The sequence below is a fragment of the Pleurodeles waltl genome, chromosome 5 (genome assembly GCF_031143425.1).
Source record: "Pleurodeles waltl isolate 20211129_DDA chromosome 5, aPleWal1.hap1.20221129, whole genome shotgun sequence".
NCBI lineage: Eukaryota > Metazoa > Chordata > Amphibia > Caudata > Salamandridae > Pleurodeles > Pleurodeles waltl.
Genome location: NC_090444.1, coordinates 53,394,746 through 53,422,260, shown reverse-complemented (window position 1 = coordinate 53,422,260; position 27,515 = coordinate 53,394,746). Strand labels below are relative to the sequence as shown.

At 46.3% G+C, this 27,515-nt stretch overlaps 1 protein-coding gene across 1 annotated transcript in view; it reads right to left on the bottom strand.

Annotated features, from left to right (window-relative positions):
• The window catches only part of LOC138295328 (uncharacterized), a 298,639-nt gene that overhangs the window by 107,527 nt on the left and 163,597 nt on the right, over positions 1-27,515 (bottom strand). The window contains exons 9-11 of the mRNA XM_069233552.1: positions 12,924-13,040; positions 12,030-12,098; positions 6,835-6,903 (exon numbers count right to left, since the gene is read on the bottom strand). Of these exons, the coding sequence (XP_069089653.1) occupies positions 6,835-6,903; positions 12,030-12,098; positions 12,924-13,040 (255 nt within the window). The remainder of the gene's footprint in view (positions 1-6,834; positions 6,904-12,029; positions 12,099-12,923; positions 13,041-27,515) is intronic.

The following is a 27,515-nucleotide window of genomic DNA, read 5'->3' as shown; positions in this document are numbered from 1 at the left end:
GCAGAGCAGCTTAGGCTGAACTAGGAGACATTCAAAGCTCCTACTATACCACTGGTGTCATATGCACAATATCATAAGAAAACACAATACACAGATATACTAAAAATAAAGGTACTTAAATCCGATCAGATCCTTAAATTAGAAAAACGCTGTTTATGAATCCAGTTCACTGTTATGTAAAAGTTGCCTTCTTGATCTTGAGGTCTTGACTTGATCTTTGTACCCGAATTTCTGTTTCTGCTCGTTTGTTATGCAGAAAAACTGTGAATGATGTATCTCAGTGAGTACCCTCAGTATGAGGATGCCAAATATACACAAGATATATGTACACAATACCAAAAATATGCAGTAATAGCAAAAGGAAGCAATGCAAGCAATGTAAAGTTACAGTAGATTGCAATAGGAGCACATAGGTATGGGGGCAACACAAACTATATACTCCAAAAGTGGAATGCGATCCACGAATGGACCCCAAACCTATGTGTGCTTGTAGAGGGTCGCTGGGGCTGTAAGAAAACAGTGAGGGTTAGAAAAATAGCCCACCCAGAGACCCTGAAAAGTAGGTGTAAAGTGCACCTATAACCCCCAGAGAGTACAGAAGTCGTGATAGGGGGTTTCTACAAGGAAGACCAACACCAGCAAAGCAACAACAGTGGATTTCCGGACCTGAGTACCTGTGAAACAAGAGGACCAAGTCCAAGAGTCGCGACAATGTCGAGAGTGGGCAGATGCCCAGGAAATGCCAGCTGAGGGTGCAAAGAAGCTGCCACCGGATAGAAGAAGCTTTGGTTTCTGCAAGAACGAAAAGGACTAGGAACTACCCCTTTGGAGGATGGATGTCCCACGCCGTGAAGAAGCTTGCAGAGGTATTCCCACGTAGAAAGACCACAAACAAGCCTTGCTAGCTGCAAGGTTTGCGGTGAGGGTTTTTGGATGCTGCTGTGGCCCAGGACGGACCAGGATGTCGCCACTTGGATGAGGAGACAGAGGGGGCGCCCAGCAAGTCAGGGAGCCCTCACAGAAGCAGGCAGCACCCACAGAAGTACCGGATCAGGCACTTAGAAGAGGAGTGAACCGGAGCCCACCCGAAGTCAGAAAAGTGAGTCCCACGACGCCGGAGGACAACTCAGAAGGTTGTGCACTACAGGTTAGAGTGTCGGGGACCCAGGCTTGGCTGTGCACAAAGGAAATCCTTGAAGAGTGCACAGGAGCCGGAGCAGCAGCAAATCACTCGGTACCCAGCAATGCAGTCTAGCGTGGAGAGGCAAAGACTTACCTCTGCCAAACTTGGACTGAAGAGTCACTGGACTGTGGGAGTCACTTGGACAGAGTTGTTGAGTTCCAGGGACCACGCTCGTCATTCTGAGAGGGGACCCAGAGGACCGGTGATGCAGTCGTTTGTTGCCTGCGGTTGCAGGGGGAAGATTCCGTTGACCCACAGGAGATTTCTTCAGATCTCCTGGTGCAAGAAGGAGGAAGGCTACCCCCAGAGCATGCACCACCAGGAAACAGCAGAGAAGGCCGGCAGGATGAAGCGATACAAGGTTGCAGTAGTCGTCTTTGCTACTTTGTTGCGGTTTTGCAGGCGTCCTGAGCAGTCAGCAGTCAATCCTTTGGCAGAAGGTGAAGAGAGAAGTGCAGAGGAACTCTGGTGAGCTCTTGCATTCGGTATCTGAAGAATTCCCCAAAGCAGATACCCTAAATAGCCAGAAAAGGAGGTTTTGCTACCTAGGAAGGAGGATAGGCTAGTAACACAGGTAAGAGTCTATCAGAAGGAGTCTCTGACGTCACCTGCTGGCCCTGGCCACTCAGAGCAGTCCAGTGTGCCAGCACACCTCTGAATCCAACATGGCAGAGGTCTGGGGCACGCTGGAGGAGCTCTGGGCACCTCCCCTGGGAGGAGCAGGTCAGGGGAGTGGTCACTCCCCTTTCCTTTGTCCGGTTTCGCGCCAGAGCAGGGCTGGGGGATCCCTGAACCGGTGTAGACTGGCTTATGCAGAGATGGGCACCATCTGTGCCCATCAAAGCATTTCCAGAGGCTGGGGGAGGCTACTCCTCCCCAGCCCTGACACCTTTTTCCAAAGGGAGAGGGTGTAACACCCTCTCTCTGAGGAAGTCTTTTGTTCTACCTTCCTGGGCCAGGCCTGGCTGGACCCCAGGAGGGCAGAAACCTGTCTGAGGGGTTGGCAGCAGCTACAGTTAAACCCCGGGAAAGGCAGTTTGGCAGTACCCGGGTCTGTGCTAGAGACTCGGGGGATCATGGAATTGTCTCCCCAATGCCAGAATGGCATTGGGGTGACAATTCCATGATCTTAGACATGTTACATGGCCATGTTCGGAGTTACTTTTGTGACGCTATACATAGTAGTGACCTATGTATAGGGCACGTGTGAAATGGTGTCCCCGCATTCACAAAGTCCGGGGAATTTGCCCTGAACGATGTGGGGCACCTTGGGTAGTGCCAGGGTGCCCACACACTAAGTAATTTTGCACCCAACCTTCACCAGGTGAAAGTTAGACATATAGGTGACTTATAAGTTACTTAAGTACAGTGGTAAATGGCTGTGAAATAACGTGGACGTTATTTCACTCAGGCTGCTGTGGCAGGCCTGTGTAAGAATTGTCAGAGCTCCCTATGGGTGGCAAAAGAAATACTGCAGCCCATATGGATCTCCTGGAACACCAATACCCTGGGTACCTCAGTACCATATACTAGGGAATTATAATGGTGTTCCAGTATACCAATGTGATTTGGTGAAATTGGTCACTAGCCTGTTAGTGACAATTTGGAAAGCAGAGAGAGCATAACTCCTGAGGTTCTGGTTAGCAGAGCCTCAGTGAGAGTTAGTCATCACACAGGGAACACATACAGGGCACACCTATAAGCACTGGGGCCCTGGCTGGCAGGGTCCCAGTGACACATACACTAAAACAACATATATACAGTGAAATATGGGGGTAACATGCCAGGCAAGATGGTACTTTCCTACACAACCCCCCCCCCCCAAACAAAGGACAATAAGACTAGCCATGACCTGATGAGTCTTCATTGTCTAAGTGGAAATATCTGGAGAGTCCATCTGCATTGGAGTGGGTACTCCCAGGTCTATGTTCCACTGTATAGTCCATTCCCTGTAGAGATATGGACCACCTCAACAATTTAGGGTGTTCACCTTTCATTTGTTTTAGCCAAAGTACAGGTTTGTGGTCTGTCTGAACAATGAAGTGAGTGCCAAACAGGTATGGCCTCAACTTCTTCAGTGCCCAGACCACAGCAAAGGCCTCCCTCTCTATAGCAGACCAACGCTTTTCTCTAGGAGTCGACCTCCTGCTGATAAAAGCAATGGGTTGATCCTGGCCCTCAGAATTGAATTGTGATAAGACTGCTCTTCACCCTAATTCAGATGCATCAGTTTGAACAATGAATTTCTTGGAGTAACATGGACTTTTTAGGACAGGTGCAGTGCACATGGCCTGTTTGAGCTCCTCAAAAGCTTTCTGACAGCTAGCTGTCCACAATACCTTTTTAGGCATTTTCTTGGAAGTGAGATCATTTAGTGGGGCTGCAATGGAGCCATAGTTTTTAATGAATCTCCTGTAATACACAGTGAGGCCTAGGAAGGCTCTTACCTGGGTCTGAGTTGTAGGGGGAACCCAATCCATGATTGTCTGGATTTTCCCCTGAAGTGGTGCAATCTGTTCTCCAACTACCAGGTGTCCCAGATAAACCACTTTCCCCTGCCCTATCTGGCACTTTGAAGCCTTGATAGTGAGGCCTGCCTTTTGCAGGGCCTCTAAAACTTTCCACAGGTGGACCAGGTGATCATCCCAGGTGGAGCTAAAGACAGCTATATCGTCCAAATATGCTGCACTAAAAGCCTCCAACCCTTGCAGGACTGTGTTCACCAACCTCTGAAACATAGCAAGTGCATTTTTCAAACCAAAGGGCATTACTGTGAATTGGTAGTGCCCTCCAATAGTTGAAAATGCTGTTTTTGCTTTAGCATCCTCTGATAACTTGATCTGCCAATACCCTGCAGTCAAATCAAAGGTGCTTAGATACTTGGCAGATGCCAGCGTATCTATGAGCTCAACTGCCCTGGGTATAGGGTGAGCATCATTTTTTGTTACCTGGTTGAGACCTCTGTAATCTACACAAAACCTCATCTCCCTTTTCCCATCTTTTGAGTGAGGCTTCGGTACAAGCACCACAGGGGAGGCCCATGGGCTTTCAGAATGTTCAACCACTCCTAGTTCAAACATTTTCTGAACTTCTTGTTTTATGCAGTCCCTGACATGGTCAGGCTGCCTATAGATCTTACTTTTGACAGGCATGCTGTCTCCAGTATCTATAGTGTGCTCACACCAAGAAGTGGTGCCTGGCACAGTAGAACAGAGTTCAGAAAACTGACCTAGGAGATTTATGCAGTTGTCTTTCTGCTCAGCAGTGAGACAGTCTGCCAAAACTACAACTTCCACTAGAGCATCCTGTTCTGTGGAAGAGAAGAGATCAGGGAGAGGGTCACTCTCTTCTTCCTGTCCTTCATCTGTTTCCATAATCAGGGTGAGATCAGCCCTGTCATAGTAGGGTTTTAGGCGAGTGACATGGAGCACCCTAAGGGGACTCCTGGCAGTGCCCAGGTCAACCAAGTAGGTGACCTCGCCCTTCTTTTCAACAATGAGATGGGGTCCACTCCATTTGTCTTGGAGTGCTCTTGGAGCCACAGGCTCCAGTACCCACACCTTCTGTCCTGGTTGGTACTGAATCAGAACAGCCTTCTGGTCATGCCATTGCTTTTGGAGCTCTTGGCTGGCCTGAAGGTTTTACTGGCCTTTTTCATGTACTCTGCCATTCTGGATCTTAGGCCAAGTACATAGTCCACTATATCTTGCTTAGGAGCTTTTGAAGGTTGTTCCCAAACCTCCTTCACAAGTGTTAGAGGACCTCTTACAGGGTGCCCAAATAGGAGTTCAAAGGGGCTGAAGCCCACTCCTTTCTGGGATACCTCCCTGTAAGCAAAAAGGAGGCAAGGTAACAGGACATTCCATCTCCTCCTGAGTTTTTCAGGGAGTCCCATTATCATTCCTTTGGGAGTTTTATTAAACCTCTTTACCAGTCCATTTGTTTGTGGATGATAAGCTGTGGTGAATTTGTATGTTACACCACATTCCTTCCACATGGCCTTCAAGTATGCAGACATAAAGTTGCTACCCCTGTCTGATACAACCTCTTTTGGGAAACCCACCTTGGAAAAGATTCCCAGGAGGGTTTTTGCCACTGCAGGAGCTGTTGTGGTCCTTAGAGGAATAGCTTCAGGATATTTTATGGCATGGTCCACTACCACCAAGATAAACCTATTACCTGAAGCAGTAGGAGGGCCAAGGGGGCCAACTATGTCAACCCCTACCCTTTCAAAGGGAACCCCAACCACAGGCAGTGGAATAAGGGGAGCCTTTGGAGTGCCACCAGTCTTGTCACTGGCTTGGCAGGTCACGCAAGACTTACAAAAATCTTTTGTGTCCTCTGACATCCTAGGCCAGTGAAACAGGGGGACAAGCCTTTCCCATGTTTTAATCTGACCCAAATGTCCAGCCAAGGTAATGTTGTGTGCCAGAGTTAGGAGGAACTCTCTGTACTGCAGGGGAATGACCAATCTCCTGGCTGCTCCAGGTTTTGGATCTCTTGCCTCTGTGTACAAGAGGTTGTCCTCTCAGTAAACTCTTTGTGAGTCACTGACATCCCGATTTAGTTGTTTGCAGCTTGCTGTCTGAGACCCTCTAATGTGGGACAGGATTGCTGTGCCACACTCAGCTCCTCCCTGGCAGGTTCCCCTCCACCCAAGAGCTCAGCAGTGTCTGCTTCCAGCTCCTCTGGTGAAGGTTCTGCACAGGGGGGAAATTCTTCTTCCTCAGAAGTAGAATCATCTGTAGAGGGAGGGATAGTGGGTAGGGATTTACCCTTACTAACCCTAGCTTTAGGGAGCACTTGGTCCATTGTTCCAGGATCCAAGTCACCCTGTCCTTTTTGCTTTTTGCCCTGAGCCCTTGTCAAAGCAAAAATAAATATGCCCAGGAATGCCTAGCATTGCTGCATGAGCCTCCAACTCCACTTCTGCCCAAGCTGATGTCTCTAAATCATTCCCTAGTAGACAGTCTACAGGTAAATCTGAGGCAACCACAACTTTCTGTGGACCATGTAGGGGGGCGTCGCTCGCCTCGCCTACGAACATCCAGAATTGGCGTTCGTCCGACGCCTTCCCCGACTTCCGCCCACGTCGTCATGGAGACGCGTGGAGACGGAGACGGCAATCGGCCCCAGACTTCCGGGTTGCCGGAACTTTAAATAATGAAGACGCCGCGAACGAGAGGAGAGAGGAGAAACCGGAGCCGAAGGATTTCCATCGAGCACACGAACGAGGAGACCAGGAGCGGAGAGCAGATCCCGACACAGAAAAGACGGCCGGAGCAGAAAGACAAAGAGGACACGAAGCAGCCTGCCACGGCCTAGGAGGGTCGTGGCTGAACAAGGTACAGACTCTTTTTAAGGGCAGCAACAATAAGGGGAAAGAAGGGGAGGGGGAGAGAGAGAGAGAGGGTGGGAAAAGACAGGGGGTGAAAGACGGGGAAAACTCCCAGGGCACCCTGCCACTCGACTAATAGAGAGAGCAAAAACCCCCTCCTCCTCACAAAATCCTAACCATACCACTAAAGTAAAAATTCCACAAGACCTATTAGTGTTTGTTTAGTTAGTCCCTCACTACTTCCCTCACAGCTCCACCCCTCCCCTCACTAATCACAGAAATCAGTAGACCAAGAAAATACCGTCCCACTTACCTGCTGTATCCTCTTTTGTTCTTCTGAGGGAAATCGTGGACCCAAGGGAGGACACCTGAAACTCACCACCTGGAAAAGAAAAATTTAAGGAAACCATTAAAGACCTGCGAAGTCCTACAGATTGGAGGAAGAGCAACAAATGAGAGGAAAAAAAGGCTACCATCCTATCACTGTGTTCCACCTCTCCTAGAACTTAAAATAAAGAAAGAAAAACCCCTGTTAAGGGTTACAAATCTGCGTCTGTGTTCTCTGTATCCCAGATCACAACCCCAATCCCCCACAGTGGTGTCAGAAGTGGGATTAGGGTCCCGACGGGTTACAGAGACAGTGCTATCATGGAGGACAAACCTGGTCTCGAGGACATGATTAAACAACTTGCGGAAGTTCAGCGCCACCTCCAGTTACTGTGGGAAGCACAACAAAGAGAGGCCAAGGAGGACAGAGAGGCACTGCAATCCGCTCTAAAAAGTAAGGCGACTATCATGGCCAGTAATCAACTGGTCCATGAGACTGCGTTAAAAAAATTAATCGACACCATCGCTGCCAGCAAGGTGCATCCAAATGTGCCAAGTTCGGTATTGCAAAAGTATCAGGAGGGGGAAGACCCTGATTCTTTTTTCACGAACTTCGAAAGAGTAGCCTCCTCCGCCCAATGGCCTGAAGATAGGTGGGGCCAATATATTGCCCCCCTCCTAACGGGCACTCTTCAATCTGCTTATCAGGCTGCCAATCCGGGTGGTATCACCCCATACTCTGAGATAAAGAAAAGTATTTTGGAGCGTGTGGGACATGACACTGAGTATTCCAGGGCAAAATTCAGAAAGGTAAAATGGGGGCCCAATGAAGACCTGCGAACCTATTATTACCGGGTGAAGGACCTGGGACTAAAATGGCTGGGACCCATAAGGACTGACCGTGAGGACGTTATCAAAGTGATAATCCTAGAACAGTACTTAGATTCCCTGCCGATCAGCACCCGAAACTGGATAAGGCAACACCCAAAAATAGACACCGAGACGGCCGTCGAGCTAGCATGCGCCTACCACAGGTCAGGGGAGGTTAAACATCAGCCAACCCGACCTTTGGGGAAATTGCCTATAACTCCTCCTCATTTTTCTCCCAGACGAATAACAGAAGAACCAGGACCCTCACGCAGTACGGAAAGAAGTCCCATGCAACAACCTCAGTGTTTTAGTTGTGGGGAGTGGGGTCATATCGCCCGCGGATGTCCAAAAAAACATGAGGGAGTAGAACCGATGGAAATAGGCGTGACTCGGGGAAGGGTTCTATGCCTGGGAAAAAGTGATGTGTCCTTTAAACACCCCCTTAGGATAAATGGGTCTCCGGTCATGGCCTTGATTGACTCCGGATGCAGTCGGTCGGTGATACGTCGTAGTATAATACACCCTGTACCAGAGACTGATGATCAGTGGGTAACCATATGTTGTATTCATGGAGACCGTGCTCAGTATCCACTTGCAAGGGTAGAAGTTGGATGGAACACTCACCTTGACCCTCTTTCCATGGGGCTCATGGATAACTTAATAGAGGAGTGCGTTATTGGGACTGATTATCAGAGATTCTACGAGATTCTGGATCAAACACGGAAACATAATCCAGTAGATGAGTGGTGGGGTACGGCCCCTTTCTGGGATGGCTCCATATGTAGCCCCCCCACAAGGAAAAAGTTGACCCGAAAGGAAAGGAGAGCAGAGAAACATAAATTTGTAACCAAACCAGAACGAAAAGAAGAGGGGAGATTGGTGGCCAATATAGACTCTGCCCCCATGTCTTTTAGAATGAGTCAACACGAAGATCCTATCCTAGTGAATACCTGGAAGACTGCCAAAAATGCCCCTACTGGGGCGGTAGGTCCCTACTTCTTGGTACACAAGGACTTGCTGTATAGAGTAATCACCAGCGCAAATAAGGAAAAGAGGCAGCTCGTAGTCCCCGAACCATATAGAACACAGGTCCTCTTCCTAGCCCATAACCAACCGGGGGGAGGTCATTGTGGCCGGGAGAAAACAGAGGAATATTTACTAAGACGGTTTTACTGGCCTGGAGTATATGCACATATCCGGTGATATTGTGCCCACTGTCCGAAATGTCAACTGGTAGAACCAGGAGCCATTAGGAGAGCCCCGTTACGGCCATTACCGATTATTGATACTCCCTTCAAACGTGTCGGTATGGACCTAGTTGGGCCCCTTCTGCCATCCAGTAAAGGACACACTCATATTCTCGTCTTAGTAGATTATGCAAGCAGATATCCTGAGGCAATTCCACTCACTAGTATCACCACTAAAGCAGTTGCACAAGCAATGATAACGTTCTTTGCCCGAGTGGGGTTTCCTGAAGAACTTCTTACCGACCAGGGAACACCGTTCGTATCTGGACTGATGAAACAGATATGTAAGTCCCTAGGTGTTCTCCAAATCAAGACATCAGTATATCACTCACAAACGGATGGTTTAGTGGAACGATATAATCGTACGATCAAAACCCTTTTGAGGAAAATAGTGAGCGAAACTGGGAAAGACTGGGATCAAAAACTTCCCCTAGTGTTATATGCAATAAGAACGCACGAGCAATCCTCTACCGGGCATAGCCCGTTTGAACTTGTATTTGGGAGGCAACCTAGAAATCTACTAGATATGGCGGCAGAATTATGGGAAGAGGAGAATAACGAGGAGCGACCCATCCTAGACTATATTCACAAATTAAAAGTCCATCTCCAGACAGTGTGGGAGGAGGTGAGACAACATTTAGAGAAGGCACAAGACACTCAAAAAAATTACTATGATCAGGGTACTAAACTACGGGTACTACAACCCGACGATAAAGTATTAATCCTCCGACCCACCTCGGAACATAAGCTGATAGCCAAATGACAAGGGCTGTATCGGATAATAAAAGCGGTCACACCGGTTACCTACTTGGTGGAACTAAACACCCAACCCAGACGAACCCAAATTTATCACATCAATCTATTAAAGAAATGGGAAGACCCGGAAAATGGAAGCCATGCACCAGCAAGGGCGTACCTGATCACCCCGAATCAACCACTAGCATTAGAACTATGTCCCATCTCCCAAGTAGACCCACAAAAACTTCCCAGGGTCAAAGAGTCCCTTTCTGAGATGGAGACACGGCAAATAATGAAGCTTATTCAAAGTCATGCCCGTTTCTTCTCCGAACTGCCAGGCAAAACTTCTTGGGTCCAACATCATATACGAACACCTGAGGGCAAAATTGTACGCCAACTTCCCTATCGTATCCCCGAAGCGAGGAAAATCCTTATAGAGGAAGAAATAACAAAAATGTTATCTCTTGGGGTTATTGAGATGTCCACTAGCCCATGGTGTTCTCCTATAGTACTGGTGCCGAAACCGGATGGGTCGGTCCGCTTCTGCATCGACTTTCGGAAACTCAATGAGGTATCACTTTTTGATACCTATCCCATTCCCCGGGTGGATGAGGTGTTAGAAAAAATCGGACAAGCCCGCTTTATGACCACTATTGACTTGACGAAGGGATATTGGCAGATTCCCTTAGCTCCCTCAGACAAAGAGAAGACAGCGATCGTTGCCCCTTCGGGGTTATATCAATTTACCGTCCTCCCATTCGGCCTTCATGGTGCCCCGGCTACGTTCCAACGGTTGATGGATCGTCTTCTGAGACCCTTCCATGACTTTACGGCTGCCTATCTCGACGACATTGTCATTTTTAGCTCTACCTGGTCAGACCATCTCCTACACCTAGGAAAAATATTCTCAGCAGTAGCAGCCGCAGGCCTTACCGCCAACCCCAAAAAATGTGTCCTAGGACAGACCCAGATTTCCTATCTTGGTTATGTCATCGGTAAGGGAGTACTGAGTCCCCAAAAAGATAAGGTAGCCACCATTAGACAAATACCACTTCCAAAGACTAAGAAGGAACTCCGTTCATTCCTGGGGCTGGTAGGGTATTACCAACGGTTCATACCTCAGTACTCGACCATTACAGCCCCCTTGACTGACCTATTAAAGAAACAGTACTCAAATACCCTTCCCCCTTTTTCCCCCGCGCAACTCCAGGGATTTCACTGGCTAAAAGAAGCCCTATCTAGTGAACCCATATTACGATGTCCCGATTTTTCCAGACCTTTTCATCTTTTTGCCGACGCCTCGAATGTAGGATTGGGGGCCGTATTAGCACAGCCAGATGAGCAGGGGTACGATCACCCCATTGTGTATATCAGTAGGAAGTTGTTACCTAGAGAACTAAACTACCCTACCATCGAGAAGGAATGCCTTGCCATAAAGTGGGCGATAGAGTGTTTACAATATTACCTCCTGGGGCGTCCTTTCATCCTTTACACTGATCATGCCCCCTTAACATGGTTGTCTTCCCATAAGGATACCAATTCACGAGTATTACGCTGGTTCCTTGAATTGCAACCCTTTACATTTCAGGTCCGTCACATCCCAGGGGCACGGCAGTGTCCCGCTGACTTTCTCTCCCGCTGTCCGGACTCCACGGTACTCTACCAGTCCCGTTCATGGGAAGGGGTGTGTAGGCGGGCGTCGCTCGCCTCGCCTACGAACATCCAGAATTGGCGTTCGCCCGACGCCTTCCCCGACTTCCGCCCACGTCGTCATGGAGACGCGTGGAGGTGGAGACGGCAATCGGCCCCAGACTTCCGGGTTGCCGGAACTTTAAATAATGAAGACGCAGCGAAAGAGAGTAGAGAGGAGAAACCGGAGCCAAAGGATTTCCATCGAGCACCCGAACGAGGAGACCAGGAGCGGAGAGCAGATCCCGACACAGAAAAGACGGCCGGAGCAGAAAGACAAAGAGGACACGAAGCAGCCTGCCACGGCCCAGGAGGGTCGTGGCTGCACAAGGTACGGACCCTTTTTAAGGGCAGCCACAATAAGGGGAAGGAAGGGGAGGGGGAGAGAGAGAGAGAGGGTGGGAAAAGACAGGAGGTGAAAGACAGGGGAAACTCCCAGGGCACCCTGCCACTCGACTAATAGAGAGAGCAAAAACCCCCTCCTCCTCACAAAATCCTAACCATCCCACTAAAGTAAAAATTCCACAAGACCTATTAGTGTTTGTTTAGTTAGTCCCTCACTACTTCCCTCACAGCTCCACCCCTCCCCTCACTAATCACAGATATCAGTAGACCAAGAAAATACCGTCCCACTTACCTGCTGTATCCTCTTTTGTTCTTCTGAGGGAAATCGTGGACCCAGGGGAGGACACCTGAAACTCGCCACCTGGAAAAGAAAAATTTAAGGAAACCATTAAAGACCTGCAAAGTCCTACAGATTGGAGGAAGAGCAACAAATGAGAGGAACAAAAGGCTACCATCCTATCACTGTGTTCCACCTCTCTTAGAACTTAAAATAAAGAAAGAAAAACCCCTGTTAAGGGTTAAAAATCTGCATCTGTGTTCTCTGTATCCCAGATCACAACCCCAATCCCCCACAGACCAGTGAACCCCCCCCCCCAGTTGAGATTCACAACAGCCATGGGGTGGCTAAGAGTGTTTTTATGAGCGTCTGCCACTTGGTACTGGTGACCAAGTAGTTGTTTTTCAGGGTGTACCAGTTTCTCTATTACCATGGTAACACTGGCACCTGTGTCCCTGTAGGCCTGAACCTCAACACCATTGATTCGGGGCAGTTGCTTGTACTTATCCATATTAAGGGGACAAGCAACCAAGGTGGCCAAATCAATGGCACCTTCAGAGACTAACACAGCCTCTGTGGTCTCCCTAACAAGACAAACCCCAACTAAATTACCAAAAGTGAGCCCAGCTACTCCCTTGGATCGGCTATTAGTAGGTTTGCTCCCACCACCACTGCTATTACTAGGGGCACTAGAGGTTGCAGTAGGGATTGTGGTAGTGGGAGGCTTGGTGCTTTTCTTTGGACAATTGGCATCAGTTGTCCAATGACCTTTAACTTTACATAAATAGCACCATGGTTTTTTTACTTGATTAGAAGAGGGTTTGGACCCACCATCCCCACCAGAGTGTTTTTGTGGGCCTGATGAAGACTCATTTTTAGATTTGTCCCCACCCTTGTCTGAATACTTACCATCTTTCTTCTTGCAATCCTTGTCGCCCCCTGTATGAACTTTTCTGTTCACTCTTGTTCTGACCCATTTGTCTGCCTTGTTTCCCAATTCTTCAGAAGAGGTCAGATCTGAGTCCACTAGATATTGGTGTAACAAATCAGACACACAGTTATTCAGAATATATTCTCTCAGGATTAGATTGTACAGGCTTTCATAGTCAGAAACTTTACTGCCATGTAACCACCCCTCCAAGGCCTTCACTGAATAGTCAACAAAGTCTACCCAGTCTTGTGAGGACTCCTTTCTGGTTTCTCTGAACTTAATCCTGTATTGTTCAGTGGTTAAGCCAAATCCATCTAAGAGTGCATTCTTCAAAACTGTAAAATTATTGGCATCACTTTCTTTAACGGTAAGGAGCCTATCCCTACCCTTTCCACTGAAAGATAGGCATAGGATAGCAGCCCACTGCCTTTGAGGGCCCCCCTATACCATACAGGCCCTCTCAAGTGCAGCAAACCACTTGTTAATGTCATCTCCCTCCTTGTAAGGGGGAACTATCGTATGCAGATTCCTAGAATCATGATCTCTCACAGGATTGCTATCAGGAATACTGCTGCTGCCACCATAGGGTCCAAACCCCAACCTCTGTCTCTCTTTTTCTAAGTCTAGGGATTCCCTGTCTAGAGCCAGCTGTTGCTGTTTAAGCTTCAGCCTGGTCTCTTCCACTCTCAACTTATTGAGTTCCCTTTCTAACATTTTGTCATCAGGGTGGGTGGGTTGGGAATGTTTTGACACAGAAGAATATTTTGAATGAGCAGAGGGAGACCTGTCCCTAACAGTTGGCACCCTAACAACCTGGCCTCCAGGAACAAAAACATCCCTACTGTGATGGAAGCTTCTATTACTACCAGCTATGCTAGGTGTTCTGCTAAGGGGCAGATTAGGAAGAGAACCCTGTACCACTACCTCAAGGGGCTCCCCTGAGTCAGAGTGTGAGCTGTCTACTAACTTTTCCGATGAGCTGCCACCCGGGGCCTTATCATTCTCAACAAGCATATTAGACAGCAATTCTCTAAAAGGGTTCTTTCCTACCACTAAACCTCTCTCAATGCAGAGACTCCTTAGGCTCTTAAAGTTAAGGTGCTAATAAGTTGTATTGACTAAATTAAGAGGAGTTCCTACACCAGACATGATAGAAGAAAGTTTAGAGACAGATAAAAGAGAGAAATACTTTCAGGACTTTTTAAAGAACAGAAAAAAAACCTTTTTCAACTTTTTGAAACTTTTAGAAAGTTTTAGAGGTACTTTTCAGCACTTAGCAGATAGTGTAAGAGAAGAAAAGCAAAAGTTTTTGGTTAGGTGTAGATACACTGAACTTGTTTTGTATATTATTCTCTTATGAAAAGTACAATATGACAAAGTGGTAAGTAGTTACAAGTACTTATCCCACCGCTGCACAGCCAATGTAGGAGGCTGGCCTGGCTTGTAGTGGGTACCAAGGGGTACTTACACTCTTTACCAGGTCCAGTTATCCCATATTAGTGTAGAAGAGGTGTTTCTAGAAGCTTAGGCTGGTAGAAGGTAGGTATAGCAAAGCAGCTTAGGCTGAACTATGAGACATGCAAAGCTCCTACTATACCACTGGTTTCATATGCACAATATCATAAGAAAACACAATACACAGATATACTAAAAATAAAGGTACTTTATTTTTATGACAATATGCCAAAAGTATCTCAGTGAGTACCCTCAGTATGAGGATGCCAAATATACACAAGATATATGTACACAATACCAAAAATATGCAGTAATAGCAAAAGGAAGTAGTGCAAGCAATGTAAAGTTAGAATAGATTGCAATAGGGGCACATAGGTAGAGGGGCAACACAAACCATATACTCCAAAAGTGGAATGCGAACCACAAATGGACCCCAAACCTATGTGAGCTTGTAGAGGGTCGCTGGGGCTGTAAGAAAACAGTGAGGGTTAGAAAAATAGCCCACCCCAAGACCCTGAAAAGTAGGTGTAAAGTGCACCTATAACATCCAGAGAGCACATAAGTCGTGATAGGGGGTTTCTGCAAGGGATACCAACACCAGCAAAGCAACAACAGTGGATTTCCAGACCTGAGTACCTGTGAAACAAGGGGACCAAGTCCAAGAGTCGCGACAATGTTGAGAGTGGGCAGATGCCCAGGAAATGCCAGCTGAGGGTGCAAAGAAGCTGCCACCGGATGGAAGAAGCTTTGGTTTCTGCAAGAACGAAGAGGACTAGGAACTTCCCCTTTGGAGGATGGATGTTCCACGTTGTGAAGAAGTTTGCAGAGGTGTTCCTACGCAGAAAGACCACAAACAAGCCTTGCTACCTGCAAGGGTCACGGTTAGGGTTTTTGGATGCTGCTGTGGCCCAGGAGGGACCAGGATATCGCCACTTGGATGAGGAGACAGAGGGGGCGCCCAGCAAGTCAGGGAGCCCTCACAGAAGCAAGCAGCACCCACAGAAGTACCAGATCAGGCACTTAGAAGAGGAGTGAACGGGAGTCCACCCGAAGTCAGAAAAGGGAGTCCCACAACACCGGAGGACAACTCAGAAGGTTGTGCACTGCAGGTTAGAGTGTCAGCGACCCAGGCTAGGCTGTGCACAAAGGAAATCCTGGAAGAGTGCACAGGAGCCGGAGCAGCTGCAAATCACATGGTACCCAGCAATGCAGTCTAGCGTGGGGAGGCAAGGACTTACCTCCACCAAACTTGGACTGAAGAGTCACTGGACTGTGGGAGTCACTTGGACAGAGTTGCTGAGTTCCAGTGACCACGCTCGTCATGCTGAGAGGGGACCCAGAGGACCGGTGATGCAGTTGTTTGTTGCCTGCGGTTGCAGGGGGAAGATTCCGTTGACCCACAGGAGATTTCTTCAGAGCTCCTGGTGCAAGAAGGAGGCAGGCTACCCCCAGAGCATGCACCACCAGGAAACAGTTGAGAAGGCCGGCAGGATGAAGCGATACAAGGTTGCATTAGTCGTCTTTCTACTTTGTTGCGGTTTTGCAGGCGTCCTGAGCAGTCAGCGGTCGATCCTTTGGCAGAAGGTGAAGAGAGAAGTGCAGAGGAACTCTGGTGAGCTCTTGCATTCGGTATCTGAAGAATTCCCCAAAGCAGAGACCCTGAATAGCCAGAAAAGGAGGTTTGGCTTTCTAGGAAGGAGGATAGGCTAGTAACACAGGTAAGAGCCTATCAGAAGGAGTTTCTGACGTCACCTGCTGGCCCTGGCCACTCAGAGCAGTCCAGTGTGCCAGCACACCTCTGAATCCAAGATGGCAGAGGTCTGGGGCACGCTGGAGGAGCTCTGGGCACCTCCCATGGGAGGTGCAGGTCAGGGGAGTGGTCACTCCCCTTTCCTTTGTCCAGTTTTGCGCCAGAGCAGGGCTGGGGGATCCCTGAACCAGTGTAGACTGGCTTATTCAGAGATGGGCACCATCTGTGCCATTAAAGCATGTCCAAAGGCTGGGGGAGGCTACTCCTCCCCAGCCCTGACATTTTTTTCCAAAGGGAGAGGGTGTAACACTATCTCTCTGAGGAAGTCCTTTGTTCTGCTTTCCTGGGCCAGGCCTGGCTGGACCCCAGGAGGGCAGAAACCTGTCTGAGGGGTTGGCAGCAGCAGCATCTGCAGTGAAACCCTGGGAAAGGCAGTTTGGCAGTACCCGGGTCTGTGCTAGAGACTCGTGGGATCATGGAATTGTCTCCCCAATGCCAGAATGGCTTTGGGGTGACAATTCCATGATCTTAGACATGTTACATGGCCATGTTCAGAGTTACCATTGTGACGCTATACATAGGTAGTGACCTATGTATAGTGCACGCGTGAAATGGTTTCCCCTAACTCACAAAGTTCAGGGAATTTGCCCTGAACGATGTTGGGGCACCTTGGCTAGTGCCAGTGTGCCCACACACTAAGTAACTTTGCACCCAACCTTCACCAGGTGAAGGTTAGACAATTAGGTGACTTATAAGTTACTTAAGTACAGTGATAAATGGCTGTGAAATAACTTGGACGTTATTTCACTCAGGCTGCAGTGGCAGGCCTGTGTAAGAATTGTCAGATCTCCCTATGGGTGGCAAAAGAAATGCTGCAGCCCATAGGGATCTCCTGGAACCCCACTACCCTGGGTACCTCAGTACATATACTAGAGAATTATAAGGGTGTTCCAGTATGCCAATGTGAATTGGTGAAATTGGTCACTAGCCTGTTAGTGACAATTTGGAAAGCAGAGAGAGCATAACCACTGAGGTTCTGGTTAGCAGAGCCTCAGTGAGACAGTTAGTCATCACACAGGGAACACATACAGGGCACACTTATGAGCACTGGGGCCCTGGCTGTCAGGGTCCCAGTGACACATACACTAAAACAACATATATACAGTGAAATATGGGGGTAACATGCCAGGCAAGATGGTACTTTCCTACAGTGTCACTGTTGCAAATTTGGGCAGAGGAAATATGTCACACATGAGTCCTACTGCAGGACATATGGCAGGCTTATTAGTAAGTAAAACATTTGCAGGCAAATCAAATGAGATGAAGATGCAAATTTATCAGCAGACAAATATCACCAATTCTATTTCACATGAGAACTTCACGATGTGGAGTAACAAATGAGGGAGATAGTTCAATTTGAAAACTAAAAAAACTGAAATGGGCCTGTTATACGTAACTGACACATATATATATATATATATATATATACATATATATATATATATATAACTTTTGCTGCCATAGATTTCAGATTCCATTATTGATGTAATTTGTGAGGTCATAAGAAGCGCATCACAGAGGTGCAAGTCTTACTTATGTCAGTTACGTATATCTGGTGTATTTTATAGTTTTTTTGTTTATAAATGGTAGTGTTTTTTCACTGCATTTCTATGTTTTTTTAAATGTTAAGTTAAAATCTAACTACCTTTGTCATGTATGACCCATCTCTACCTTTTGGCCTGGGCCAGGTCTAGCACCCAACCCTCCACACAGATGGCCAACCACAGTGTAAGACTATGCATGGCAGAGGTTGGCCATAGAGCCTGGTCTGTGGGCAGGCCCTGCACCCAACCACATGTGGCAGCCAACCCCTTGCCATGCATTGCTTTTGGTTGTGGGTGGTGATGGAGTGGCTACAGGTCAAGGCTGAAACGGCGTCAACATGTACTGATGTTTATGTATAATACTGAGGGCAGTTTTTTTTGTTATGTTACTCCAATCGCACTTGAAACTCACATACCCTCCGACTTTCAAAAAGTAATGCACTCTAGTCACATCACAGCAGCATAAATATGCCAAAATGCATTTTCATGCGGCCCTTGTCATTTCAAAGATGGCACTCAAAAATACCAACCTGTTGCCTTTTAGACCTGAACAAGTTTTTATAACTCAGTGCATGAAGTTACATAGTTGGGGTCATATTTATAATCCCCTAGCGCCACCATGTGCCACAATAGCGTAATTTCTGTTTACACTAATGTGGACCAACAAAAGTCAAAATCCTAGCTCCTTGTATACAAAGTGGTGCAATGCATGCATTGCGCCAATTTGTAACTCTTTGTGCTCCATGATGCCTGTGCCAGGCATAATGTATGCAAAGGGGTCCTTCCCCTGTTAGGATGGGGCGGAAAAATGGCCTAAGAATCAAAGAGATTTCCTTGCATTATTTTGTACGGCACTTTTAACGCCTGCTCAAAGCAGGCGGTAAAAGGGGGATTCTATTATTTATAATGGTCCCCTATGTACTCTGCAGGTGTAGGGCCAATATTTTGGTGCTACTCCTGCAGAGTACATCAATAGCGTCATGAAAAATTACGCTATTGCCCCCTACTCTGTGCCATGGTGCCACGTATTTTAAATATGGTGCACACATGGTAGTGTTAGGGAGGGGCTAAGGAGCAGTACCACTTTCCATAAATCTGCCCCTAGATGCGCTGGAACATTCAAAGGCATCAATAAGTTACACACTCATGCAGTGACTCAATGCACTGCTATCTGCATTGGCCTCAGTCTCCATAAAAAAGCCAACCACCCTGCTCCAACCCATGTTTATGTTTGTGGATGTGGGCAGGTACTCAGCAAAGATTTAAAAATTAGCAAATAAGTGAATCAGAGAACTCAAACTGCCAAAAGAGTATTTCCCTCTATATTACCCTTCAGTAATCCTTGTATTGATCCGCTTATAGCGACAGGGGAGTTTACATCCATGTGTACCCAGGGTACACTAAAAAAACTTGGGAAATGGGTACGCAACTGATATATTTTCCTTACCCCTTGTATCATGACTCTGTACCATTAGGAGTTCACATTCGTCATTGTGTTAAGTGTGCTGTTCTGTGCCCACTATGACACTCAGGGGCACATTGTGCTACCTTAGCACCGCCATAGCATCATTGCCTTTGCCCCGCGCCATATTTACAAAGTAGTGAAATGCACGCATTACGCCACTTTGTAACGCCTTGCGCCACATTATGCCTGCGCCAGACATAATGTATGCAAGGGGGTGTTTCTGTGCAGGAAGGCCCAAAAAAATGGTGCAGTGAAATTTACATCATTTCACTGCACCATTTTTTCCGTCATTTTTAATGCCTGCTCAAGGCACGCATTCAAATGACCCACCCATGGGTCTGCCTTTGCTTTGCTGCACTATTTTCGCTATTGACGCTAGTACAGGAAAGCGCCGCTACAGTGTCAAGAATTGTCACGATGTTGTGCTAACGACCGCCAGGGTGCGCCGCATTCTAAATATGGCACAACCATGGTGTCGTTAGGTGGGGCAAGGGTGAAGCAAGAAGAGTGGCACATCAGGACTGATGCACCACTTTCTTGTAAATATCCACCTTCGCATGCATACATGTGCGTGCAATTTGGTGACACGGTACACATTTTAAAGCACAAAACAATATTGCAGGTTTTTATTATGTGTTGTTTATTTTTTGTAATTTTTAGCTTTCAGGTAAAATGCATAAAACAACGTAACCCCTCAAAATGGGGGGTTATGTCATATATATATAAGTAAACAATTGTATTTAAGTTACTTACAGAGGGCACCATTTCTGCCCCTTTGGTTGTCCCCCATAGTAGATTAGATGTTTGTGACTATGGTCCTGATGAATTGCCATTGACCCTCTAGGACACATTTTGGCTACATACTGAACACTGGGACAGTCCACATCGCAGATGTTAGACTTTTTTTTACCTTAACAAGGGCATCCACCCGGAATAACATTGATTTGGGTGTTAATTTTATTTATTGGCACCACCCTGATCTGCACTCACAGCACAAAAGAATGACTGTTTTCAGACTGAACACCATCAGACAAACAGACAGGAAAAGATCTCTGTAGAAGAGCCCCCTGGCGGCTGTGTTGATTATTGGAGCTCCCCTCCGACAAAGAGGATATACCTGTGACCAGGAGTAGTCTGGGGATCCATAGACCCCACAATGTTGATGACCTGATACTGAAGCATACAGCTTTGGTGGGTGAGGTACTGTGCATCCTATAAAGGCTACTCCTGTGAAACTGAAGGGACCTTTTTACCATAGTTTGGCTAATCTGACTTCTTTACAGAACAGCACTTCTTGTTTGCTAAGCACAGTAGTGACTGGGAAGACGTGTGCTGGACCAAAATTCTGAAGACTGGTCTGGGCAATGTTGCCTGATGATTGTTAAAGATTGCCCTAGCTCTATGCGGAAGTACTGCCCTTTGTTTTGAATGTGCGAAGTACAGGATAATTTACTATCAAGCATAATAGCCAGACACTAAAGTTTTGCTACACGTTCAAGCATCTTCTGCTGCAGAAATAAATCCCCTCTGAATGAATTGTGGGGTCTGATCCCCCTAAATTTGGTCTTAGTAGCATTAAGCTCCAGTCCCTTGTTTTCACAATATGTGTTAAAATTATCCAATAATTGCTGCAATCTTCAAATCCTCCCTAACCTGCAGGGCCCCATTATTCCAATACAAGAAGTTACACAGCACTCCGTTTCTCAATCCTCACCCACTGCCTTTCTGTTATTCGAGCACAGGGCCATGATTAAGCTCTGTCTATACCCTTAATCCTGATCTGAAGTGCCCCAATAATGCTGTATCAGGGTTCACATACACCTAATGAACCTCCTGCTGTTCTGCGGTGCCTCCTGCTGTTCCACACTCTAACTTCTGTTTGAGGATGTAGTGGAGCAAATTAAATCTATTCTTAGATGCCATCTTTATTTGGAAGGGTCTGTTTCACTTAGCTCACTCCTTTCTTTCCTTAACTCCCATTACTCTCAATATTTTCATTCTTCCTCCCTTTTCTCTTTCCAGCTCTTAAAATCCACACATTAACAGTTTTGCTCTTTCTTTCAAATGTTTATTTCTACTCCTCTCCTTTTTTTATTTCCCTCTTCCTCTTCTACTTCCTCATTCAAACTTATAAAAACGTATATATTTCTTTCCGTGTTTCATTCCTCCTATTTTCTTCAGGTGTTGATTCTTTCACTCTATTTTCTCTTCCCTTCATTCTTTCTTTGTTTTTCTTATTTGCTCTTTCCTTTGACTCAATAAACGTCCTTTCACTTTTTTTTTAGATCTTTCTTCCTTCCTTCCTCTGCTGTTTTTCTTATCTTTATCTGTCAATTCATGTTTTACTATAAATCCCTCTTTTTCCTATCTGTATGTGGAAGCCACAAGTTACTAGTCGGGACCCTAAGTGTCAAAGTTGTTTTCCAATTCTGTGTCTGTGGGAAATGTGTTAGTACATACATGCCCTGGTTCTTTTTTTGTGTGTTTCTCTCACCATCTCTCTTTATTCTCTGATGTTAATTTTTTTTTCACACTTCTTTCATTATTTTTTCCTCTTTATCTTTCATTCAGTAGCTTCCTTCCTTTTTTTCCTTTGTATCATGTTTGCTTTAGTCTCTTAGTTTTGTTTTCATTTTCTGGTTCTTTATTTCCCTTACTTCTTTTATTTCTTTGTGACCCATTTCTCTTTCTTCCTTTTGTTTGTTGTATTCATTTTGCTTCTCTTTTTCTGCCCCATCCGCTTTCTCTCCTGAGGTCTAGTTATCAAAAGAGCAACAGGTGCAATAGCACTGGGACCAGAAACCTATGGGCTTCACTCAACTCTAATTACTGCTCTATTTTCCTACCGAAATTGCAGTCAACCATTTTCCCTTCTTACTCCGGAGCCCATGACAATGTAATAACGCCACTTGTCCTCTCCATATTTACTCCTGACTCCCTCTTTCCTTTCACCCTCCAATCCATCCCAAAATATATTTTTGTTATGGTGCTTTGAGCATTACACTCTCATGCCAAAAGTTTATTTCTGATAAACGTTTATATGATAAATGTATATTTTTTTAAGATAGAGGAATAAGGTAAATGGAGGTGCTTTAGTTAAATCCTGGACCACTGGAATGACATGGCCGGAAAAGATTGAATTATGTGGCAGTGTTGACCAATCTGTGTAGCAAGAAAAGTCCAGTTATGAATGTACAATGCCAGTTGCTCTAACTCAAAAAAAATTTGAGATCCATTGCATTGAAAATGCTTGTTATACATGTAAGGCACACCTAAGGTAGGCCCTAGGTAGCCCCAGGGGCAGGGTACAGTGCTTGTTAAAGGTAGGACATGTACTAGTGTGTTTTTATCTCCTAACAGTGAAATACTGCCAAATTAGTTTTTTTGCCTTTGGAGGCAGATCGAAATATATAGTGTGGGGTCTTTAAACTCACAATTTAAAAATACATCTTTTGGAAAAGTTGTTTTTTAGATTGTCAGTTTGAAAATGCCACTTTTAGAAAGTGGGCATTTTCTTGCTTCTGTATTCCCTCACTGGGTCAGACTGGCAGTAGGCTGTTTGTGAATCTATACTAGAATGTCACAGAAATAGAGCTAGGGTGTAGCCTGCAAATCCTGATGGGCCATCTGGGCTAGCGTAGAAGAAGGAGTGGTCACTTACACCTGAAAGGGCTGTGCCTGCCTTCACACAATGCAGTCTCCAACCCCCTGGGGTGAGTCTGGTCAAGGCAGGATCTTGTGAACAACAGAGACGTTACTTTTAAGTTTGCCTACTTCAAAGGCAGCAAGGGGTATAAGTATTGGACCCAAAACCCCAGATTTTTAGATTGCTTTTGGATACAAGAGGAACCTCTCCAAAGGATACGAGCTCAAGAGCTAGAGGAGGAGTATTGCCCATTTGCCTGTGACTGTGCTTTAATGCGTTGGTCTGCAGTTGCTGCTTCTGCCTAAAAGAGGACAAAGGCTGGACTTTGTGGTATATTCCTGCTAGTGAAGTGTCTCCAAGGGCTTGGACTGAGTTTGCCTCTTGTTTTAAAGTCTCAGGGCCATCAAAGATTTACTCTGCCATCACGTGGACTCTCTGCAGAAACTCTTACACTGCCAAGTGGTGGCCTACCCAGTTCCTGGTCTCTTGAAAGGTGAAGCTGGTGGAACCCACGTGGAAATCCACGCACAGGAGCCGTGTGGGGAAAATATCGACACACCACCTGCAACCCGACTTTAAAAATGATACGCCACCTGCATCGCAGCTGAATATTGATGTACCACCTGCATTGTGGTTGAGAAATCGATGCATCACCTGCATTGCAGCTGAAGAAATGACACAGTATCCACTTGCGGCTGTTGAAAATGGCGCAAACCCCACACAGCACAGTTTTCCATCACCGTGCAGCTGGAATTTGCACGCATCATCGCTAGACGTCAAAATCAACGTGAAACTGCACGGATCGGAGGTACCGCATCCAGAAATTGACACATCGCTCTTTTGTGGGAGAGAAAACCGGTGCATTGCCTACCCGACCATAGAAGAAATGATGCACGGCCTCACTTGAGAATATGGAATTGACATATTTCTGACTTTTCTGACGCACGTTCGCACTTGCAGCTTTATTTTTGACGCAAACCAGGTACTTTATGTAACAACAATGTATCCATTGTTTTTTATGGACTAAGATTCTATATTTTAATAATTCATAACTTCACTTGTGTATGTTGTTTTTTATTTAATTTTGGTCTTCTTTGATTTAGATAAATATTGGCTAATTTTCTGAACTGGTGTGGTGTCCATTTTGGTAGTGTTTTCACTGTATTACTGTGTTTTGGTACAAATACTTTACACTTTGCCTTTGAGATAAGCCTGAATGTGTGTGCCATGCTACCAAGGGGGTGATCAACGGTTACCTTAAGTGTATACCTCCAATGCCCTGACTAGAGTGAGGGTCCCTGATTAGACAGAGTGCAAACTGACTGCCAACCAGAGACCCATTTCTAACAATTCCCCTTCCAAGAACTCTGCCACACTCTATCAGACTATTTGCACAGCAAGATAGCCAACATCTACAACAACATCTAGCCCCAATTCACCAATATTAACTTCAACAACCTCAACCCAACCACTCACACAACCAAGTAATCACCACATGAAACAGATCACCACGTACAACTCTGTAGCCATCATGTCCACCATCCACTCTGGAGCACACACCAATCCCAGTCCCCACCACTTATTCAACCTAGGAACTAAGGAATTCTGTACAGAACTCACCAACATCCTCAATGCCGCCATTACAATGGTAGCCTTCGCTAACAGATGGAAGCATGCAGAGGTAAAACCGCTTCTCAAGAAAATCTCTGCGGATCCCAGTGAACTGAAAAATGACTGCGCCACCTCACTTCTCCTATACACCACAAAAGTCCTCAAGAAGGCCATCAACCACCAGCTCACAGAACACTTAGAGAAAAACAACTTCCTTGAGGCCTACCAATCCAGCTTCTGCACCAACCACAGTACAGAAACTGCCCTTATCGCAGCCACAGGTGACATCAGATCTCTCCTTGACCACAGAGCAGCCCTGACCCTCCTCATCTTATCAACAGCATTCAATACTGTATTCCACAACACCCTCCTCAATAGACCGAACAGCATTGGTGTGCAGGAAAATGCCCTCAAATGGGTTGCCTCATTCTTCACAGGATGAATGCAGAGAATCCACCTACCGCCCTTCCCCTCCAAACCTAAGAGCATCATCTGCAGCGTACCCCAAGCATCAACACCTACATGACTGCCCTCACTAACATGTCAGATCCCAAAAATTCAACATCATATCCTATTCAGGCAACAGACAACTCATCCTCTTACTCAGCAAAGACCACCACCAGAAGTAATTTCTTCAATGCCATAACCAGTTTCGCCAAATGGACGAGAACTAGCTTACATAGCTCTGATATGCATTTTCATATGCACCTTAAACTTTCAAAGATAGCACTTTAATATACCAAACTATTGCATTTTAGACTTAAATAATTTATTTTACTTGGCTCATGGAGTTACATACTAGATTTGCTGGCACGTTCCCAGGTATCATTATGTTATACACTGACACAGTGACGCAACGCACTGCTATGTGGATCAGCCTCAGTTTCCATGAAAAAGCAAACCACCCTGCTGCAACCCATGTTTGAGTTTGTCGATGTGGGTAGGTATTCAGCAAAGATTACAGATTGGCAAATAAGTGAATCAGAGCACTCAAAGTGCCACATTGGTATTTCCCTCTACATTATATCTCAGTAATATTTGTATTGATCCTCCTAATAGCTACAGAGGATTCTTTTATCCATGTATACCCAGGGGACCTGAACAACCTGGGGAATGCATGAACATCTGATATATTTTCCTTACTATTCGTATCATGATTTAGTTCCATTAGCGAGTCCCATCTGTCACTGTGTGAAGTGGCCTGTGCTGTGCCAGCTATGACACTTAGGCCCCCTTGCGGATGGCGGTTGGACCTACGCCAATGCAGTGGTCCGAGTGCCATATTTTAACTCTGGCAGTCGTGCCATGATGGGACCACCAGCACTGCCAGGATCAGAGATCTCGGAGGTCTGGTAGTTGCGGCGGTCATAATCTGCCAGGGAAAGCCCTGCAAGCACAATTATAACCTCATTCTCTGCCAGCCATTTAATGGCGGTAACTCTGCCATAAAAAGGCAGGCAGAGAACGGGTGCAGGGAGGAAATGGCACCATTTACGTAGGTCAAAACATTGGTTGCAAGGTCACAGTTTTCCACACTAACATGCAGGGGGGCACCTCAGGCGTCATGGATTTCTTCTGGCAGTGTGAAGAACTGGTGTATGCACAGTTACCACACAACTGGGGTGGGATCTGATGCACAGTAACTTTGCATGCTCCAGTTTTGTTTATCCCTGGAATAAACATATCTGTTTTACATAAACACCCAATGAGCCTTCGAATGACTTTGCTACATCTCAACAGAAGAACGAGAACTGCAGAATATTATGGTACAATTACCTGGAACGAAGTTGCCCAAGAATAGAGGCTGTTCAACGATGCTGAACTTTTCTTTGGGAGCGTCCTGCCATTTGTCCAAGCTAAAGCAACAGCTCGTTGAATCCAAATCACAAGGTGGTAGCTCCTCAAACTCATCAACACCACCAATGATGGCTTCAGCCATAGAAGAGGAAGTGTGTACCCTAAGAATGATGATGCTGCAACACCGTCACGTACTGGACCTTATGACAGTCATGCAAGGTAGGGTGCAGCAAGATAAGATCTGCATGCTGCACGTTCATCCCAGCAAATGACAGAGAAAATCGAACATCGTCAGAAGCAATACAGACACTGCATAATTTTGATACTAAAATGATAGAGGAAGGAGGTGCACCAGATAGTGGTTCAGTGGTTGGTTTGCACCACTACCATCATGGATGTCGGGATTGTTGGGGACTTTGGGCCAGATGTACGAAGCCGTTCGCATGTCGCAAACTGCAAAAATTGCAGTTTGCGGCATGCAAACGGCCGAACGCGATGCTCATTCCCAAATTGCGAGTCGGTACCGACTCGCAATTTGGGAATGCGACTCACAAATAGGAAGGGGTGTTCCCTTCCTATGTGCGACCGCATCGCAATTCAGAGTTGCTTTGAGACCGCGAATTCAGTCGCAAACCAACTCGCAGTTACCACCAGTGTCACACTGGTGGTAACTCATTCACAAAAGGGAAGGGGTCCCCATGGGACCCCTTCCCCTGTGTGAATGCCGAAAAAAATATTTTTTCAGAGCAGGCAGTGGTCCTATGGACCACTGCCTACTCTGAAAAAAACGAAACCAAATGGTTTCGGTTTAGTTTTCGTTTTGCAGCACGTTTTCCTTTAAGGAAAACGGGCTGCAAAATGAAAAAAAAAAACGGCTTTATTTACAAAGCAGTTACAGATATGGAGGTCTGCTGACTACAGCAGGCCACCATCCCTGTGAGTGCAGGGACTCGCTATGGGGTCGCAAACTGCAACCCACCTCATGAATATTGATGAGGTGGGTCTTTGCGACCCCATAGCGAGTTGCAGAAGGTGTCTGAGACACCTTTCTGCATCCAATTTTGCGAGTTGCAAATTGCGAGTCGGTCAGACTCGCAATTTGCAAGTTGCAAAATTGGTGTTTCCTACATCTGGCCCTTAGTTACCAATTAATGTGATCTTGTTAGTGATAGATTGTATGATACAAGTAATTTTAGCATGCATTTGGAGAATAACCCCTAAGGTGGCAGGGACGTTTTCAGT